This window comes from Mya arenaria, chromosome 13 (genome assembly GCF_026914265.1).
Source record: "Mya arenaria isolate MELC-2E11 chromosome 13, ASM2691426v1".
Classification (NCBI taxonomy): domain Eukaryota; kingdom Metazoa; phylum Mollusca; class Bivalvia; order Myida; family Myidae; genus Mya; species Mya arenaria.
The window spans coordinates 17036254-17057307 of NC_069134.1; the positions used below are offsets into that span (position 1 = coordinate 17036254).

Sequence of the window (21054 nt, forward strand, 5' to 3'; positions counted from 1 at the left end):
TAGTATGGGCGGTATTTTACGTTTTATTTTTTTCGACCCTAATTTCATCCTTTGAAATTTATTTTAATATAATATCATCTGGTACAGATTTTTTTCTAAGAAGGCGCCTTTATAACTTTTCATCAGTTTCTGTCAAATTAATGATATTATCAAAAAGTATTCCGTGTAATTCCATTATTTGCTGGCTTACATCCTGCGTAGCAACATAATTTGGAAAAATAATTTTGCGCTTCAGTAGCTACCTTCAATTAGAAAAATACATACTAAAATTGATTTTGATTAATGAAAAATGGTCATTTGTGATTATCATGAAGATGTTTCCTATTTAAAGTATAATAACCTCTAGATGGTGGAATATTATTCAAATAATAGAAGCTTAATCTTGTTTTAAGGAATTTAATTAAGATGGTTTGTGAATTTGGGACCTGGTTTCCGAAACTATCCAAGATTCTTATTTCTACCTATTCAGTGGTGCTGATATTTTCGATTAATGTTCCACCGTTCCTTAATATTTTACCCCGCATTTAGACGGACGTTCTCCCACACATTCATAGCGTATCATACTGCACAATAAATCATATATAATATAGTGCCTCCCTTAAAGATTTGTCCAGGTCCACCCAAAACTTTACAATGCCACGTAATTGTCGAACATGAACAATGATTCGTAAAACAGTTACTTACTATTTCAATTTCTTAAGATAACCTCAAATTTTCAAGAAATGATTTCTAGACGTACATTACTTATTTTAGCCCGAAATTATCGCCTTAAAATAGGGTGCTATCATATTGAAGACATTATACCTTTTTCGAAAATTTTGTGATAGTTTTGACCAGAGTCATTTACGAATACAATTATGTATACATTTTGTTATGAGTACCAGAAATCTAGATGCATTATTGGATAAAATTCATTATATTATTTTATCAATGTAGATTGCATCGGTTTCATTTATATTTCAAATGTTTTCAAAAACAGCTGTTATGTTCAAATTCCGCTTACTCCCTGAAAAACCTTCGTACATGTAGTAAGCAATATAAGTGTTAACGGTCATTTTATTCGAATGCTTAATCTGACATGTAACGATTACCACATGATATTTTCGTCTTTAAACTCATGTGCCAGAAATGGATACAATGATATAACTATATTTTAAATTTGTGCATCTCTGAAGTTTCATTTATGTCACAAGTACAGTGTGTGTATATTACGTGATAAATTGCGTCGGAAGGCAATATCTTGATTTGAAAAAAAACCTTTAAACAAAGTAAAACTTCACTATTTCTTTACCATTTTAAATGAAACATAGCGCAGTCTACGCCGATTACAGAGACATACCTTCGGTTTTTTACCAGAGTTTGATTGAGAGTTTAGTTTCTTTTAACACTTCGACAAACCTTTTCACAATACGACCGTCTGACGAAGCACTGTCAAAACATTATTTTGGAAACGTTTTTGTCGAAGCGTTTGATGAAACTAATCACCTTATCAAATTTCGATAATGAATCTAATGCGGGGCACATTAAGCTTTATGGACTGCCCTTTGTTTCATTTAGAATGGAGTTGTAAAAGAAAAGTTATCTTTGATTTATAAGTCTTCATTTTAAGAAAAATGTTGCCTTCCGATGTAGCATATATGACGTAATTTATCACGTAGTATACACCCACTGGAGTAAGACGTAAGACAGGTTGGATTGAAAAGATCTGGCATTTTTAATTAATACCAAACGATTTATAAAATAGCATACATGTATATCATTAGGTAAAGTTAAACAAGGCAATGTGACATTAAGTTGGAGGGCCAAAAGTCCGTCCAAAAAGCAATAATACTAATGTTATAACATATCATATAATTCTAAACTACTAATGTTATAACATATCATATAATTCTAAACTACTAATGTTATAACATATCATATAATTCTGAACTACTAATGTTATAACATATCATATAATTCTGAACTACTAATGTTATAACATATCATATAATTCTGAACTACTAATGTTATAACATATCATATAATTCTGAACTACTAATGTTATAACATATCATATAATTCTAAACAAAGGAGGGTAGATGGGGAAGTATGTGGATAAACAAATTTTAAATGTTGTAAAAATATTCTAGTAATCAAACTTCTGTAAACGAAACCGCGGTTGATCTGAAGTTACATACAACCATACGATAATGAAAAACAAATCGTCTGCCATACAACCTCCAGCAGATATTCTGTGCAAATATAAATAATTTATATGTCACACATATAAATTTTGGTTTTATATTTGCAAAGCCTCTGAAGTATCATTTATGTCACAAGGAAGATGTAAGACAGGTTTGATTGAAACTATTTATATTCATTGCCAGACGATTTAATAAAAACATGTATTATTCGTGAAACAAGACAATGCGACATATTTGGGGTACTAATGTGATCATACAGCCACACTAATTCCGAATGTTGTTAACTAATTGTGTGTTGCAGGGAGATATTTAGCCAACACGACTCTCGAGTCCCGGCACCTCCATCCATTTATATCTTGCGCACCGCTTTCCCAATTGTCTACACCAGGTTTCTACTCCAACGACTTTCCACATGCTGACGCGTTGACGAGTCTGAAGAAAAAGAATCTGTAGATGATGATCACGAAACCGATCCAGGTGATACACCAATGATGAGAAGACTCAGCACACACACACACACACACACACACACACACACACACACACACGCACGATCGCACGCGCGCGCAGGCACGCACGCAGGCACGCACGCACGCACGCACGCACGCACACACACACACACACACACATTAATCTCGTAGAGAATTGCTAGTAGAAGACAGCTATTAGGGATTTTTATCTAAAAAAACATTGCGTTAACATTTGGATTTTCTAAATTCTACCATTATCTTTTTCAATATTCGTATATATTTGATAGATTTTGTAAATAATTACAGCAGAACAATACCTGTTTCATAAATAATGTTGTTGTTTCATTTTTTTAAGAATATTTGAATTCCATGATTACAGAAAAACACACAGGAATACAAGTACAAACAATCAAAATAACAAATACGCTATCATTTTATGACGTATAATATTCAACACTTTATTGCCGTATAGTAATTAACTGTCGTTTTCAAAAAATGCCTAAATGTTTTTAGAGGAAAATTCACCAACAAGGGGGAAAGGGTTACAAGTGACATCAGAAGGTTCAGATTGCTGATTTCCCAATCTCAACTAACATATGATCTGTTTTCGCACAAATATAAAGCACTTAATATAAGTTACTCATGTTTTCCGTCGTTATTGAAGTGCATTGAAGTTCAAATAAGTCCATTTCATCGCGTATTATCTACGTCTTATCGAGTATTGCATACATGCAAATGCATTGTACCTACTTGGTTTTGTTAATCTAACTTTAATTTATTGTTTACTGCCCACGTCTGAATGGAGACTGTGATAAGTACTTACGTTTCTGACGCGGAGATGACTTAAATCTATTTTTTGTTCATAAGAAAATGACTAAGAGTTATCACAATCTTAAAAGTGGCATCCTGTTTAGCGTACATGATGTGGTCTTGCTTTACATGTACAAAATGAACATAGCGTCATCTCACTAACATGCATTGAATGCATGTCTTCGTCCAAAATTGAGGATTTATTTAATTGATTATTTGATTGATTGTTTGTTTGATTGGTGGATTAATTGGATAATTGATGAATATATTGATTGATTCATTGATTGATTCATTCATTCATGTAAAGTGATTGATTTTTTATTTAACTTGATATTGGAATGTTCATGTTCGAAAAAGCGTAGTTTTGATATTTTAATCGGTATCAAATTCACATTTATTCTTTATCTGCATATAAAACATTGTCAAATGATACCAAAATAATACGGGATCACCAGGCATCATTTTTTACGTAATGGTTTACTGGATACCTTGAAACGATGTTCAAGCATATAACAAAAAAACAATGTTTGTTTCAATGAGATATCGCTCATATTTCATTTCGTGAACACCGAAAATTGCACCACAAGTGGACGTAATAAAAAAAAAAAATAATAATGACTCACGGTGCCCCGCGATGAAATGTAATCGATATCGACCTGAAACAACCACTTATCCTCTTTTTACAGTGATCTAGTGCAGTTTGCTTAAGATTTTGCATACTTTTTTGCATTTCTTGCAATCAAACAAAGTTCCGCTTTTTCTGCTATAGCGATATGTCAAATCATATTGCGGATAGATCTACGTTTGGCTTGTGTCAATATTCCTAGTTTCTAGTCAGAAAATAGTAAAAGATTTGGCCTGTCTAGCTTGATATGAGCTGGAATTGTCATCGGCCGGGGTTGAGGCATTGTTACGACCAATCCCTTCCAAATTTCCACATAATTCAGCTCTCGACACAGTCGCATCTAGAGATTCGTTGAGTCAAGACGCATTTTTGTATACATGTGCATAGTTTTAAAAGCTACTATGGTGCTTTACATTGATGCCAAACATAAACTTTTTTATGTAGCCTGATAAAATCATATAAATTGTACGCGTTTGTAGAATTAACTTTTGAGCTATCTGTATCTTCATGTTCAAAGAGGTATAACCTGCTTTTAAGATATACATAAACATTGGTCTAAATTAAATGATGTTCTTTGGTAGTGTTGTATATCTGTAAATGCCTTAGCTATATTTAAAATATGGTTACCCGTAACCCTTTGCCTGTTATCACCATTTATGTACTTTTTATCCTCAATCTGATATTTATCCTACATCTAATCTTATTTTAAAAGTGCATGTTTTAAAGGGTGTTTTGTCACATTTTCCTCATATTTATTATTTGTCTCCAATTATTATACCACGTGCTTTGCGCTGCTTTTCTGCATCTAATTTGGCAATTTGATTTTATATCAATATCATTTGCATTTTTTGAATTTAAGTTTAATATAAATGTTCAATATTAATTTCAGACAGAATCATAACATCTGAATAAGCCTGTAACCTGTGCTTAACAACTTGGGCTAAAGGATTAAAATTTAAGAGTTTCAAGTGGAGGTTTTCATTAGGAGTGTGATGCCTTCAACTTAATAGTAAGTGTCACATTGCATGTTTATTGCGCAATGTTATCCGCATAAAGGAATCCCAATGCACGATTTTTAGATATATATTTTTAAAATCGTAAACTTACAATTTTGGTTTTGGGAAATCCGCAAAAAAGGATATCATATAAAAGCCGCGTGGCCGGAAAAACACATTTATTTCTTTACACTATATGTGATTAAAAGGTCGATAGAATGCAATGCCTATGTGGAAATGATAATCTGGAGTTTTTCAGCCAATATCTTGATGATGAAGCATTGATGGGTGTAAACTGCACTTCTTGCGAACAAGAATGGCTGAGGGAAGAATACCTGAATCAAAGTGGGGGAGAGCGCAATATTTTCAATGGAAAGAGTTTAACGGAACAGAAGAATCCTCTAGAAAAGGAACAAGAACAGTTTCAAGTTAAAGGTTCGAGAACAAGGATAGAAGCCGACAATTTCTATATTTTAAAACCAGGAGATCATATAAGTTGGCATAGGCCATACATTATATGGCATCATGCTATTGTGATAGAGATTGACATAGAAAATAAACGCATCCACATTATTAGCTACAATATGGTTAAATACACCACGAACACATTTCTAGTTGTTGTGCAATGGACATCTTTTGAAAAGGAATGGGGAACACTGTACAGAATTGACTATCCTAAAAAGGTTACCGACAAAAATCCCCCGAAGTTGACTTTATCTAGAGCATGGTCGAAAATAGGCGAAACTAAGTATGGATTTTTCAGTAATAACTGTGAGTCCTATGCAACATTTTGCAAAACTGGAGTGAGTGACAGTTGTCAGGTCAGATGGCTTTGGGGCAAAATCAAAGAAACATGTGGAATTGCCGTTAGTCAACAGGCAAAAGGCGTGTCGAAAGCTGTATGTTGTGGGATGAAAGAGGCGTCTTCTATTACTGTCGAACAGACCCTACAATGCGCTGGAAAACTTGCAGTGGTAGAGACGGTTGGACAAGTCAGAGGTGCTTCGAATTGGATGGGGACTGGCATTGTGATAGCCATTGAATATTTTTATCTTGTACGGGGCTTGATTAGAATTTATCAAAACAGGAAGAACGGAGATCTTTCACGAAAGGATTTTCTTGAGAGCGCGATTCAGAGAGTTGCCGAAGCCAACGGGGCAGCTGGGTTTGCCGTTGGTGGCAGCTTTACAGGAGAAGCTCTTGGTGGAGTGGCTGGCGCTGTCATAGGAACTGCGTTCATGCCGGTCAGCGCTGCAATTGGGGTGGTTATTGGAAGTTTGATTGGGGGAACACTTGGCGCAATAGGGGGTAAACTGGTGGGATCCTTGATGGGGCCTTATATCGCGAAAACATTTGTTGCTGTTATCAAACGCGACGACAGAGCTGTCAAAAGTATAACTGACCTTGAGCAGGGAGACCAAGTTGTGTTTTATGGTTGGTTACTGCATCCTAGACATCATGCAATAGTTGTGGACATAGATCCTTCCCAGAACAAAGTGAGGGTGATTCACAATACATATGAGCATGGGGTAATTGAAGAATGGGTAGACTTTAAAACTCCTCTTTACAAAGTGATATACGAAAGTGATTCGAGTCGAGAACCTGAAAGTGTCGTAGAAAGTGCAAGATCTAAACTAGGAAATAACAACTACAACATTGCTATTTACAACTGCAAAGACTTTGCAAACTGGTGTAAGGAAGTGTGAAAACATTACGCAACCTGAAATAATGTGCTTAACTTGATGCATGAACTATTGTAAACATGAACGTACATGTTGTATAATTATTTGATGCTGCTGTACTTATACAAATACATTTGTATTTCTGTTACATTTCTGTTACATAAAATTGAGAAAAAGATGGTTACTTGTTATGTTCCTTATCAGTACAATGTAATGTTCATAAGAGGCATTAGTCGATACATCAACATGATATTTAATCTTAATCCTGCAAACAGGAGTAGATAAGACAAGACGTTTATGTGATTCAGGCCTGCAGCTCCTGACACAATTAAAATTATAGCTTACAAGTATAACCACAGTACAGAATGTGACTTCATACGCAATTGTTAAAAATATGCCCAATATTTTAAATGCAATTTAAACAACTTTTACTACGATATTGTTAAATGGCAATAGACCGACCACAAAAAAAAACGAATTGTCAGCTTACATGTTTTGGTAACATTCTATTATAACTGCCTCCGAACTAGTTACTCCTTGTGAACGTAATTAAATCATATAACAAATTAATGAATGAAAAGAGTAAATAGGGAAAAACGGAAGGCATATTCTGTTACTAATTTCTAACAGCTAAACATATATTTGACAAGCGAAGTGCAAGGAAATGTATTAAATAAGTAATAAGGAACTGAAATAAATAAGTACTCACTACCTTATATGCTTATTTAAACGTGAAATGGAATTACGAAGTAAAATTTCAACCTTTTTATTGCTCTTGTCGTCGCATTTGATAACAGCAATACACTAAACGGTAGTCACACAACATTACAGGACAACAAAGATAGACTGCAGCAATCTAATTTAATTTATAACATCAATACGCACTGCATGCAAGCAAGGGAGATTGCGTACTTTAGTCAGATTGCAAGCGATGCATAATCGAGTGATTACATCAGATTGCAAGCAAGGGACATCGAATACTTCAGTCAGATTGCCAGCAACGAATATGGAGTACATTAGTCAGAATACAAGAAAGGGAGATCGAGTTCTTCAGTCATATTTCAAGCATGGAAGCAACGAAGTCAGAGTACAAGTAAGGAAGATCGAATACCGTAGTCAGATTGCAAGCAAGTGGATCGAGAACTTAAGCCAGATTGCCGACTGCACATGTATCTTAGTAAGACCATCTTTATTAAAATACATATTGGGGTTTCCGCCTTGAAACGGTAAGAGATCAATTTGGCTTCTTCGTAAGTATTCATATAGACCACAACATTTTAATAGTTTGTTCGTCGAATTTTAGCAGAGAAAATTTGGAGCGAGCGGTCGAAATTGATATACAAGTACTAGTATGAAAATCCAATTTTCTATTTCGTTTGAAAACAAGAGCGGGCGAAGGATGAGACAATATTTAGAACATAATTGATATTTGGGATGACACTGCTGAAAACTATTACTTCATTCTTCCTTGTAAGTTTAAGGATATGCGACACAAAATTATCAGTGGATATTCCTATTTATATTGCTAAGACATTTACATTTTTTCTGAAATATAGATGCGGTAAATCCGACGTGAAAGATTATGAGTGAGTAGGTGCTTTCCCCCATCCAACGTAAATTATTTTCCCGGAATTTTAAGTGAGGAACATGTTCGATCGAAACAAACGTTCAGCTTATACATTCAAAAAAATTGTGTTAAGACCTCTAGAAACAGGTTGAAAAACGAGAGAAGCTAACACGTATGGCCTCCGGGTAGGCGGCGTATTTATATTGCGATAAAACAGGTATAAACTTACTAACCAAATATGAAAAATCCTATGAACACACCAAAATACTCAACAATCCGCCAAGTTGTTCCGCATCAAACATGTACCTCACCAAAAAAATCCGCAAAACAAACGTTGGACCCTCTGCATTATGTTCAAAACTGCATATGCATATCATTAACGGTTTTAGAGTGATGGCCTATGTTATAGATTTTGTAAACATTTAAAAGACGTGATCTAGTATTCAAAATTTGATAATCAAACGGATAAATGTTGACATGTCCGACTCCATTGCATCATTAAAATGGTCTGTGACAAATGCGAGGTGCTGTGACTGTATTTACACTCAATATCTTACCCGTGGTTTCGTCGAGATCATGTTCATCTTTTTCTCGATCCAGTAAATTCGGGGACGAATTCAAAGTTGGCAGGGGAGTATGGTACGGTATGGTTACCTATTCAGGTGTTGAGAAGGTGTGTAAGCGGTCCGGTAGCACAGTAGGTAGAGCACTCGCCTTGCATGGCCATTGGTTAGGTTTACAATATACATTTTAAAGCATTGCTCCTGTTAAGGGAGCGTACTTTAAGTAAAATAGTAAATCTTTGATCGAATTCGATATATTGGAAATTATTAAATGAGAACCTTTACATGTAGAAGTTCAGGAAATGATTCAGCTATTAAAATTTTACGATATATACTGAAAAGACTTTTTTGTTCGTATTTAAGCATTGAGTTAAAAGGGCTATGAAAAAACATATAAGAATTAAGTTCGAACCAGTTAGAAGAAACTAAATACAGTAGAACTAGTGAATATGTGATCTTATTTCAAGGATGTATAAGATACAGTAAAAAGTGATTCTTTCTCGAATGTAGTCCGAATTGTGTTTTGAGCCCCCAAACAACAGCAACTTATTTTAAACCCATTTTGAATGGTTCATCTAGCACTCCTTAAGAAAAAGTAGGTCAGACAGTTCAAACTGTACACCGGTTAGCATTTCATTGGACGTGTCCAAGATCCTTGAGCGAGCTGTATGCAGTTCGAATCACTCTTGGTAAAAAATAGTATGTTGTATGACAACTACGTAATTTATAAAGTCTTCTTAAGGCTTGTTAACTGGCATAATCGTATTTGATCTTTATAAAGCTTTCGACAATGTAGACCATGATATACTGTGACAAAAGCTACATGCTATGGGTGTGGAGTCAGACAAGTGGTTTGCTCATACCTTACCGACAGGAAACAGTCAATTCATATAATGAATGGTAAAACAGAGTTCACTCCAGTTGTGTGTGGCGTACCTTAGTGTTTTAGGGTGCTCTACTGTTTGTGGTTTACATTAAAGACGAATACAAGAGTTCCAAATGAACGTTGATATTTTATGCTGATACCAGTGTGAGCTAATGATCTCGTGGAGACCTTCGGTCAAGAATTGATTGGAAAAGTGAAGCAACTGGTTAATTGATAACAAATGATCTCTTCATCTAGAAAAGACAGAAATGATTATTTTCGGTTCCAAATGTAACCTCGGCAAAGTAGGTGAGTTTAATATACTCTGTAATGACCATGCAATCTAGTCTCAAGATTCAGTTAAACTAATTGGGTTAGGTAAATTAACTTTAGGGTCAAATTTCTATATAGACAACGTTTTTTTTTTTTTTTTTTTAAAAACCTTATGAAAACTGTCTGCAACGCATTCATACAATACCATCCTTCCTCATCATGGTTCTGTGGTCTTTACGAAAAGTTACAAAATACACTAAAGGTGGTACAAAATAAAATGGTTCAATTTATGTACTGTTAGAACCACGCTCATACTGGCATTTCTTACTGACCTCGTTTATTTAAATATATATAATGTCCATAACATTTTCTAGTTATATAAACGATGATTTAACAAAATGTATTGATAGTTACTAATAAAAGTCATGTCCATAACATTTTTAGTTATATAAAGGATACTTTTACCAAATATAATGATATTTTCTCATAAATTAATATGGCAGCAGTTTTTTTCATGTTACACATATTGATGGCTTTACAGCACATTCATTTCACTACAATAATATACAAGAGTACAACATGCTTTCTAACAATATCAAAGAAGCTAAATCCAAATAATGTGATATGTTTCTAAAAAACAACTGTAAATTCAGGAGCCGTAGAAGTCTGAGAGGTCTGTGTTCGTATATTCTTAATGATAACAGTAATATAATAAATGTGAGTGCACACGTCAGAGAACATGCATGACATGTATGTTGCAGATGTATGTACTAAGTCCATAACTTTTTTTAGATATTTGCCCGTGTTTTTAATATTTTATTAGTAAGTGATAATGATAGAAATTCTTTTGCGAATAATGTCATACAATAATTTAATCAATCAGGTACGTAATAAATGTTTTTGAATAATAGTATACACTTTATTTTATTGAAGCCACCTTTTTACCGAAGTAGTTATAACAAGGCATGTAAATAAGAACTTGAACAAGTGCATGACAGGCGGCAGTTGCGTTGACATGACCCACCCTATGGCCACACCCCTCCTTAAGAAAATCAGTCATTTTTTCAACATCAAAATTAATTGAAACATGATCATTTGTCACAAAACTCCAAATATCAACCAAAAAATCCAAAAAAGGAAATATACTTATATTCTAATTAATGTGACCCTCGTATGGATGATGGTGTGTTCTTAAAGCTCATCAATAACTTGTTTTTTAACCAATTGTCTCCAATCAACTTGCATTATTCTCAGGACATTATAAAGATTCAGGAAAAAGTACAACTTCAATACACTCCCATCAACAAAAAGGATATTTTACGCCCAAACTCCAAAACTCCTAGGTAGACAATTCGTAATAACATGTCATGAGATGAGTCAGTGAAAATATTTACTATTTTTACAGCGTGTTGTTTTAGTGTTTTAAATGTATTGGCCACGTTCATGACTCATAAGTTGCCTTATTGACTTAATCATTGGGATTGACGTGCATACCAGTGTTCATAAGAAGCGTGGACGAAGTTTCAAAATGTTCATTGTTATTTTTAAGCAAATGAAACTAAATTCAAGATAGAGACGTAGATTTATATAGTTAAAACAAGATCACATACTTCCACATGGCAGAACATTATTATGTGATAATTGAACACCAGCAATATATTATTAAACCACTAATTGCTATGCGAATATTATTTAAATCCTACTAATAAAATATTTACAAGAATGCATGATTTCAAAGCAGGGAATTGTGATTATATCACCCTCGTTTTCTTTGTAAACTAACCAACGCTTGAGTCAATAACATTGACACAAACTGTAAATGCAAATTGTTTATTTCAACTGCATTGTTGACACAGAAACCAACTCAAGCGTGTTAAAACTGAAGTATTGTTCAACGTCACAGTGTTATGAAATGGTAAACGAAGATATGTTTGATAGTGGAATCCCAGTTCAGAATTCTATATATATCATTTATGAAAAACCTAACCTAATCATGGGTTTTCACATGTAAAATACGTTATTGGAATTTCCGCAACATATCAGTATAATTATAGAGAACGCGTTTCTGGAATTACAGTATTTGTGATACAAGCGATCGACAACATGCAGTGCGTGTGTGGAAATGAAAAACTGGACAGTTTTAACCAATATCTTGATGATGAAACGGAGGCATTAATCGGTGTTAATTGCACTTCTTGCGAGCAAGAATGGCTAAGGGAAGAATACCTGAATCAACGTGGGGAGCAGCGCATCATTTTCAATGGGCAGAGTTTAACGGAACATAAGAACCCCCTAGAAACGGAACAAGAACAGTTTCAAGTAAAAGGTTCGAGAACAAGGATAGAAGCTGACAATTTCCATATTTTAAAACCGGGAGACCATATTAGTTGGCATAGGCCATACATTATATGGCATCATGCTATTGTGGTAAAGATTGACCTGGAAAACAAACGCATTCAACTGATTAACTACAATAACAAATTTCAAGTTGTTATGCAATGGACTTATTTTGAAAAGGAATGGGGAACACTGTACAGAATTGACTATCCTAAGAAAGTTACCGACAAAAATCCCCCTAAGTTGATTTTATCTAGAGCACGTTCGAAGTTAGGCGAAACAAAGTATGGATTTTTCAGTAATAACTGTGAGTCGTTTGCAGCATTCTGCAAAACTGGAGTGAGTGACAGTTGTCAGGTCAGATGGCTTTGGGGCAAAATCAAAGAAACATGTGGAACCGTCGGTGGTCAACTGGCGAAAGGTGTGTCGAAAGCTGTATGTGCAGGAATCAAAGAGGCATCGTCTCTTACTATAGAACAAACCTTGAAGAGCGCTGGGAAACTTACAGTGGCTGAGACGATTGAACACGTCAGAGGTGCTTCGAACTGGGTCGGGGCTGGAATTGTGATAGCCATTGAAGGCGGTTTTCTTATCTGGGACTTGAGTAAAATTTACCAAAACAGGAAAAATGGAGACCTTTCACGAAAAGATTTCATTGAGAGCGCGATTCAGAGATTTGCCGAAGCCATAGGAGCAGCTGGGTTCGCTATTGGTGGTAGCTTAGCAGGAGAAGCTCTTGGTGGAATGGCTGGCGCTGCCATTGGAACTGCGGTCATGCCAGTGATTGGAACAGCAATCGGTGCGGCTATTGGAGTGTTTGTTGGGAGTGTGATTGGGGGAACCCTTGGCGCATTAGGGGGTAAACTTGTGGGATCCTTTGTAGGGCCTTATATCGCGAAAGCAATTGTTGCTGTTATCAAACGCGATGACAGGGCTGTCAAAAGTATAACTGAACTTGAGCAGGGAGACCAAGTTGTGTTTTATGGTTGGTGGCTGCACCCTAGACATCATGCAATAGTTTTGGACGTAGATCCTTCCGAAAACAAAGTGAGGGTAATTCACAATACATATGAACATGGGGTAATTGAAGAATGGGTAGACTTTGAAACACCTTTGTACAAAGTGATATATGAAAGTAATTCGAGTCGGGATCCTGAAAGTGTCATAGAAAGAGCAAGATCTAAACTAGGAAATAACAACTACAATATTGCCCGCTACAACTGCAAAGATTTTGCAAACTGGTGTAAGGAAGTGTGAATACATTACACTTCCTGATAAAATGAAATTACTTGTGCATGCATTACTGTCCATGTTTACATAGTATCATTGATTATGCTGTACTTATGCAATTATGTTGAATAATTACATAAAATCATGAAACAGATGGCTACCTTTTCTTTAACAGCAGTATGTATTATATGATTCAGGCCTGCTGCGCCTGACATAATTAAGACCCTGTTGATCCTGTTTAGAGCCATTATGTTAAGGCCTAACAGACAATAAACGTGAGACGGGCAACGCCAAAAAAACAATACAGACGGCCTACAGCATCTGATTAAAAATATATACACACAACCCTCAATATATACATGTAAGTCAGATTGTATATAAGAAAGGGGTATTGCGTATTTTAGTCAGATCTCAAGATTGATCGAATACCTCAGTACGCAATGGGGACCGCGAGTTCTTTAGTCTGATTAAAAGCAAGAAACATCAAGTACTTTAGTCTTATTGATTGAAAGATCGAGTCAGATTTCCACGCAAGGGAGATCGAGAACTTTAGTCAGATTTCCACACGAGGGAGATCGTGTACTTTAGTCAGATTCCCACGCGAGGGAGATCGAGTACTTTAGTAAGAGTTTCCACGCGAGGGAAATCGAGTACTTTAGTCAGATTTCCACGCGAGGGAGATCGAGTACTTAAGTCAGATTTCCACGCGAGGGAGATCGAGTACATTAGTCGGGTTTTCACTCGAGGGAGATCGAGTACTTTAGTTGAGTTTTCACTCGAGGGAGATCGAGTACTTTAGTCAGATTTCCACGCGAGGGAGATCGAGTACTTTAGTCGGGTTTTCACGCGAGGGAGAACGAGTACATTAGTCGGGTTTTCGCTCGAGGGAGATCGAGTACTTTAGTCGGGTTTTCACTCGAGGGAGATCGAGTACTTTAGTCAGATTTCCATGCGAGGGAGATCGAGTACTTAAGTCGGATTTCCACGCGAGGGAGAACGAGTACATTAGTCGGGTTTTCACTTGAGGGAGATCGAGTACTTTAGTCGGGTTTTCACTCGAGGGAGATCGAGTACTTTAGTCAGATTTCCACGCGAGGGAGATCGAGTACTTTAGTCGGGTTTTCACACGAGGGAGATCGAGTACTTTAGTCGGGTTTTCACTCGAGGGAGATCGGGTACTTTAGTCAGATTTCCACGCGAGGGAGATCGAGTACTTTAGTCGGGTTTTCACGCGAGGGAGATCGAGTACTTTAGTCGGGTTTTCACTCGAGGGAGATCGGGTACTTTAGTCAGATTTCCACGCGAGGGAGATCGAGTACTTTAGTCGGGTTTTCACGCGAGGGAGATCGAGTACTTTAGTCGGGTTTTCACGCGAGGGAGATCGAGTACTTTAGTCGGGTTTTCACTCGAGGGAGATCGAGTACTTTAGTCGGGTTTTCACTCGAGGGAGATCGAGTACTTTAGTCGGGTTTTCACGCGAGAGAGATCGAGTACTTTAGTCGGGTTTTCACGCGAGGGAGATCGAGTACTTTAGTCAGATTTCCACGCGAGGGAGATCGAGTACTTTAGTCAGATTTCCACGCGAGGGAGATCGAGTACTTTAGTCGGGTTTTCACTCGAGGGAGATCAAGTACTTTAGTCAGATTTCCACGCGAGGGAGATCGAGTACTTTAGTCGGGTTTTCACGCGAGGGAGATCGAGTACTTTAGTCAGATTCCCACGCGAGGGAGATCGAGTACTTTCGTCGGGTTTTCACTCGAGGGAGATCGAGTACTTTAGTCGGGTTTTCACTCGAGGGAGATCGAGTACTTTAGTTGGGTTTTCACTCGAGGGAGATCGAGTACTTTAGTCAGATTTCCACGCGAGGGAGATCGAGTACTTTAGTCGGGTTTTCACTCGAGGGAGATCGAGTACTTTAGTCAGATTTCCACGCGAGGGAGATCGAGTACTTTAGTTGGGTTTTCACGCGAGGGAGATCGAGTACTTTAGTCAGATTTCCACGCGAGGGAGATCGAGTACTTTAGTTGGGTTTTCACGCGAGGGAGATCGTGTACTTTAGTCAGATTTCCATGCGAGGGAGATCGAGTACTTTAGTCAGATTTCCACGCGAGGGAGATCGAGTACTTTAGTCGGGTTTTCACGCGAGGGAGATCGAGTACTTTAGTCGGGTTTTCACGCGAGGGAGATCGAGTACTTTAGTCGGGTTTTCACTCGAGGGAGATCGAGTACTTTAGTCAGATTTCCACGCGAGGGAGATCGAGTACTTTAGTCGGGTTTTCACTCGAGGGAGATCGTGTACTTTAGTCGGGTTTTCACTCGAGGGAGATCGTGTACTTTAGTCAGATTTCCATGCGAGGGAGATCGAGTACTTTAGTCAGATTTCCACGAGAGGGAGATCGAGTACTTTAGTCAGATTTCCACGAGAGGGAGATCGAATGCTAGTCAGATAGCAAAAGTGTGACTAAGTCATATTTAAAGTAACATGAAGTAAAATATTTAAAAGCAATGAATATCAAAGACTTGGTTCAGATTGCATGCGAGACAGATCAAGACTTTTAGTCAGAATGCAAATGTCATATCAAATACTTTATTCAGATTGCAAGCAGTGTAGATTGAGTACTATAGTCAGAATGCAAGTAATGCATATCGATCTCTTTAGTCAGAAAGCAAGATAGGGAGATCGAGTATTGTTGGCAGATCACAAGAAAGGAAGATAATTAAGTGAGATTGTAAGCAAGGCATAGTGAGTAATTTAATCCGGTTGCAAACACGGGATATCGAGTACTTTAGTCAGAATGCAAGCAAAAGAGATCGAGTACCTTAGTCAGGCGACAAGCAAGATAAATCGAGTACCTTAGTTAGTCAGCAAGCAAGAGAGATCGAGTACCTTAGTTAGTCAGCAAGCAAGAGAGATCGAGTACCTTAGTTAGTCAGCAAGAAAGAGAGATCGAGTACCTTAGTTAGTCAGCAAGAAAGAGAGATCGAGTACCTTAGTTAGTCAGCAAGAAAGAGAGATCGAGTACCTTAGTTAGTCAGCAAGCAAGAGAGATCGAGTGCCTAAGTCGTGCACCAAACAAGAGAGAACGAGTACCTTCGTCAGGCAGCAGGTCTAGTACCTTAGTCAGGCAGCAAGCAAGAGAGAACGAGTACCTTCGTCAGGCAGCAGGTCTAGAACCTTAGTCAGGTAGCAAGCAAGATAGATCGAGTACCTTAGTCAGGCGACAAGCAAGATAGATTGAGTACCTTAGTTAGTCAGCAAGCAAGAGAGATCGAGTACCTAAGTCATGCACCAAGCAAAAGAGAACGAGTACCTTCGTCAGGCAGCAGGTCTAGTACCTTAGTCAGGCAGCAAGCAAGAGAGAACGAGTACCTTAGTCAGAATGCAAGGAAAGAGATAAAGTAATTGAGATTGTGTTATTTAGTTAGATTGCAAGCAATATATATCGAACGTTTTAATCAAATTACAAGCAATGCAGATCGAGTACCTTAGTCAGATTGCAAGCATGGGAGACCGAGAACCTTAATCAGATTGCAAGCAATTACTATCAAGTACCTACGTCAGGCAGCAAGCAATGGACTTCAAGTACCTTAGGCAGAGAGCACAGTAGCTTGAATACTTTAGGCAGATTGCATGGAGATCGAGAATTTGAATCAGGTCGCAAACAAGGGAGATCAAGTGTTTAGTCACATTGCGAGTTAAATCGTGTACTTTAGTCAGATTTCAGGCAATGCATATCGAATGTTTTGATCAAATTTCAAGCAAGGCAGATCAAGTACTTTAGTCAGATAGCAAGCAAGGGAGATCGCGTACTTTAGTACGATTTCAAGCTAGCAAGATTGATTACTTTAGTCAGAATGCAAGAAAGGGAGATTCTTAGTCTGATATCAAGCAATGAAAATCAAGTACTTACGTCAGATTGCATGCAAAAGAGGTCGAGTGTTTTAATACGATTGCCGACTTGCCATGCATCAAAGTATTATTATCTTTTTTAACAAAGGGTTTGGTTTCCGCCTTGGGACGATCAGCAGTCCATTTTGCCAGTGTTTTGTATTATCCTCATGTAAAATAACAAAAGCAGCAGTGGTTATCGACCTCTTCTACCAATGCAATACACATGCCGAATAGAAAATCAGAAACGTTTTCAAACGAGAATATAAAAGGCAAAAAGCGATGAAATTTCAATTTCATTATTACCAATACTGTGGAAGAAATACCTAGAACAAGGTATAAAATTCAGTCGGAATGGTTCTTAAATCTAGAATCAAGATATAACGGGGAACCGTGCTAAGGCGGTAAGGCATTCGGAACTTCTCGGCTATCTCCTATCGAAACAACCTCGGAGGATATGGACGGTTTACAATGTCAGAAATCTGTACACTTTTACTACGCTGCAAGTAGATCACGTAGATATTTTAAAGTAGCAGTTATATTATAAAGACTTAACTCTTGGAAATATTAATTATGCTTGCAATAATACACTTCACTGGCAATTGGTTTAAACGTAGATATACAAATACACGTTAAAACACTACATATTAATTACGGTCTACTTCTACTGGTGTAACGGCATACATCCGAGGTTGTTTTTCGATAGAAAATGTCCGAGGAGTTCCGAATGGTGCTAAGGCTGTATTACTGACATGAGCTACGGATATGTATGAATATCAGCGACGTTCAGTAACATAGTATGCAGCTTTCATCTACTAAAATTTTGAAATCGGAACTATTTCGTATGGCGTGTTTGTCAGCAGTCTATTGAGTATGCTTGTCAGCAGTCCATTTGGCGTGTTTGTCAGCAGTCCATTTGGCGTGTTTGTCAGCAGTCCATTTGGCGTGTTTGCCAGAAGTCCATTTAATGTGTTTGTCGGCTTACCATTTAGTATATGCTTGTCAGCAGTCTTTTTAGTATGCTTGTCGGCAGTCCATTTGGCGTGTTTGTCAGCAGTCCATTTGGGGTGTTTGTCAGCAGTCCATTTACTGTGTTTGTCAGCAGTCCATTAAGTGTGATTGTCAACAGTCCATTTAGTATGTTTGTCAGCAGTCCATTTGGCGTGTTTGTCACTGTCCATTATATGTGTTTGTCAGCAGTTCATTTAGTATGTTTGTCAGCAGTCTATTTAGTGTGTTTGTCAGCAGTCCATTTGGCATGTTTGTCAGCAGTCCCTTTGGCGTGTTTATCAGCAGTTCATTTAGTGTGTTTGTCAGCACTCCATTTGGCATGTTTGTCAGCAATCAATTTAATATGTTTGTCAGCAGTCCATTAAGTGTGTTTGTCAGCAGTTCATTTGGCGTGTTTGTCAGCAGTCCATTTAATGTGTTTGTCATCAGTCCATTTTATGTTTGTCAGCAGTCCATTCAGTGTGTTTGTCAGCAGTCCATTTGGCATCTTTGTCAGCAGTCCATTTAATGTGTTTGTCAGCAGTCCATTTAGTATGTTTGTCAGCAGTACATTTTATGTGTTTGTCAGCAGTCCATTTAGTATGTTTGTCAGCAGTCGATTTGGCGTGTTTGTCAGCAGTCCATTTAAAATGTTTGTCAGCAGTCCATTCAGTATGTTTGTCAGCAGTCCATTTAGTGTGTTTGTCCGCAGTCCTTTTGGGGTGTTTGTCAGCAGTCCATTTGGCATGTTTGTCAGCAGGCCATTTGGCGTCTTGTCAGCAGTCCATTTTATGTGTTTGTCAGCAGTCCATTTTGTATATTTGTCAGCAGTTCATTTACTATGTTTGTCAGCAGTCCATTTAGTATATTTGTCAGCAGTCCATTTAATGTGTTTGTCAGCAGTCCATTTAGTATGTTTGTCAGCAGTCCATTGAGTGTGTTTGTCAGCAGTCCATTTGGTGTGTTTGTCAGCAGTTCATTTACTATGTTTGTCAGCAGTCCATTTAGTATATTTGTCAGCAGTCCATTTAATGTGTTTGTCAGCAGTCCATTTAGAATGTTGTCAGCAGTCCATTGAGTGTGTTTGTCAGCAGTCCATTTGGTGTGTTTGTCAGCAGTCCATTTAATATGTTTGTCAACAGGCCATTTGGCGTGTTTGTCAGCAGTCCTTTTAATGTGGTTGTCGGCAGTCCATTTGGCGTGTTTGTCAGCAGTCCCTTTGGCGTGTTTGTCAGCAGTTCATTTAATGTGGTTGTCAGCAGTCCATTTGGCATGTTTGTCAGCAGTCCATTTAGTATGTTTGTCAGCAGTCCATTAAGTGTGTTTGTCAGCAGTCCTTTGGCGTGTTTGTCAGCAGTCCATTTAATATGTTTGTCAGCAGTCCATTTAGTATGTTTGTCAGCAATCCATTTAAAATGTTTGTCAGCAGTCCATTTAGTATGTTTGTCAGCAGTCCATTTAATGTGTTTGTCTGCAGTCCATTGAGTGTGTTTGTCAGCAGTCCATCGAGTGTGTTTGTCAGAAGTCCATTTAATGTGATTGTCAGCAGTCAATTTGGTATGTTTGTCAGCAGTCGATTTGGCGTGTTTGTCAGCAGTCCATTTAATATGTTTGTCAGCAGTCCATTCAGTATGTTTGTAAGCAGTCCATTTAGTGTGTTTGTCAGCAGTCCATTTGGGGTGTCTGTCACCAGTCCATTTGGAATGTTTATTGGCAGGCCATTTGGCGTCTTGTCAGCAGTCCATTTAATGTGTTTGCCAGCAGTCCATTTAGCGTATTGTTTTTCAGCAGTCCATTTAGTATGTTTGTCAGCAGGCCATTTGGCGTGTTGTCAGCAGTCCATTTAATGGGTTTGCCAGTGGTCCATTTAGTATGTTTGTCAGCAGTTCATTTAGTATGTTTATCAGTAGTCCATTAGGCATGTTTGACAGCAGTCCATTTAGTATTTTTGTCAGCAGTGTATTTAGCATGTTCGTCAGCAGTCCATTTGGTATGTTGTCAGCAGTTCATTTAGCGTGTTTTTCAGCAGTCTATTTAGCATGTTCGTCAGCAGTTAATTTGGTATGTTTGTCAGCAGTTCATTTAGCGTGTTTTTCAGCAGTCTATTTACTATGTTTGTCAGCAGTCCATTTAAAATGTTTGTCAGCAGTCCATTTAGTATGTTTGTCAGCAGTCCATTTAAAGTGTTTGTCAGCAGTCCATTGAGTGTGTTTGTCAGCAGTCCATTGAGTGTGTTTGTCAGCAGACCATTTGATGTGCCTGTCAGCAGTCAATTTGGTATGTTTGTCAGCAGGCCATTCGGCGTGTTGTCAGCAGTCCATTTGGTATGTTTGTCAGCAGGCCATTCGGCGTGTTGTCAGCAGTCCATTTAATGTGTTTGTCAGCAGACCATTTAGTATGTTTGTCAGCAGTCCATTTAGCGTATTTGTCAGCAGTCCATTTGGCGTGTTTGTAAGCAGACCATTCAGTATTTTTGTCAGCAGTCTATTGAGTGTGTTTGTTAGCACTCAATTTGGCATGTTTGTCAGCAGTTCATTTTGCGTGTTTTTCAGCAGTCCATTAAATGTGTTTGTCA

The 21054-nt window shown here is 37.6% G+C and overlaps 1 protein-coding gene across 2 annotated transcripts; it reads left to right on the forward strand.

Moving 5' to 3' along the window:
* Nucleotides 1-3630: 3630 nt before the first annotated feature.
* Nucleotides 3631-6943, forward strand: LOC128214280 (uncharacterized). 2 transcript variants are annotated; one of them, XM_052920669.1, is made up of 3 exons: nt 3631-3764; nt 4978-5097; nt 5343-6943. In XM_052920669.1, exon 3 carries the CDS (start codon nt 5368-5370, stop codon nt 6787-6789), a length of 1422 nt encoding a protein of 473 aa, XP_052776629.1. In that variant the 5' UTR covers nt 3631-3764; nt 4978-5097; nt 5343-5367; the 3' UTR covers nt 6790-6943. The 2 variants fall into 2 exon arrangements, with proteins under 2 accessions (XP_052776629.1, XP_052776628.1); XM_052920668.1 differs by having other exon boundaries at nt 3644-3769.
* Nucleotides 6944-21054: the final 14111 nt, after the last annotated feature.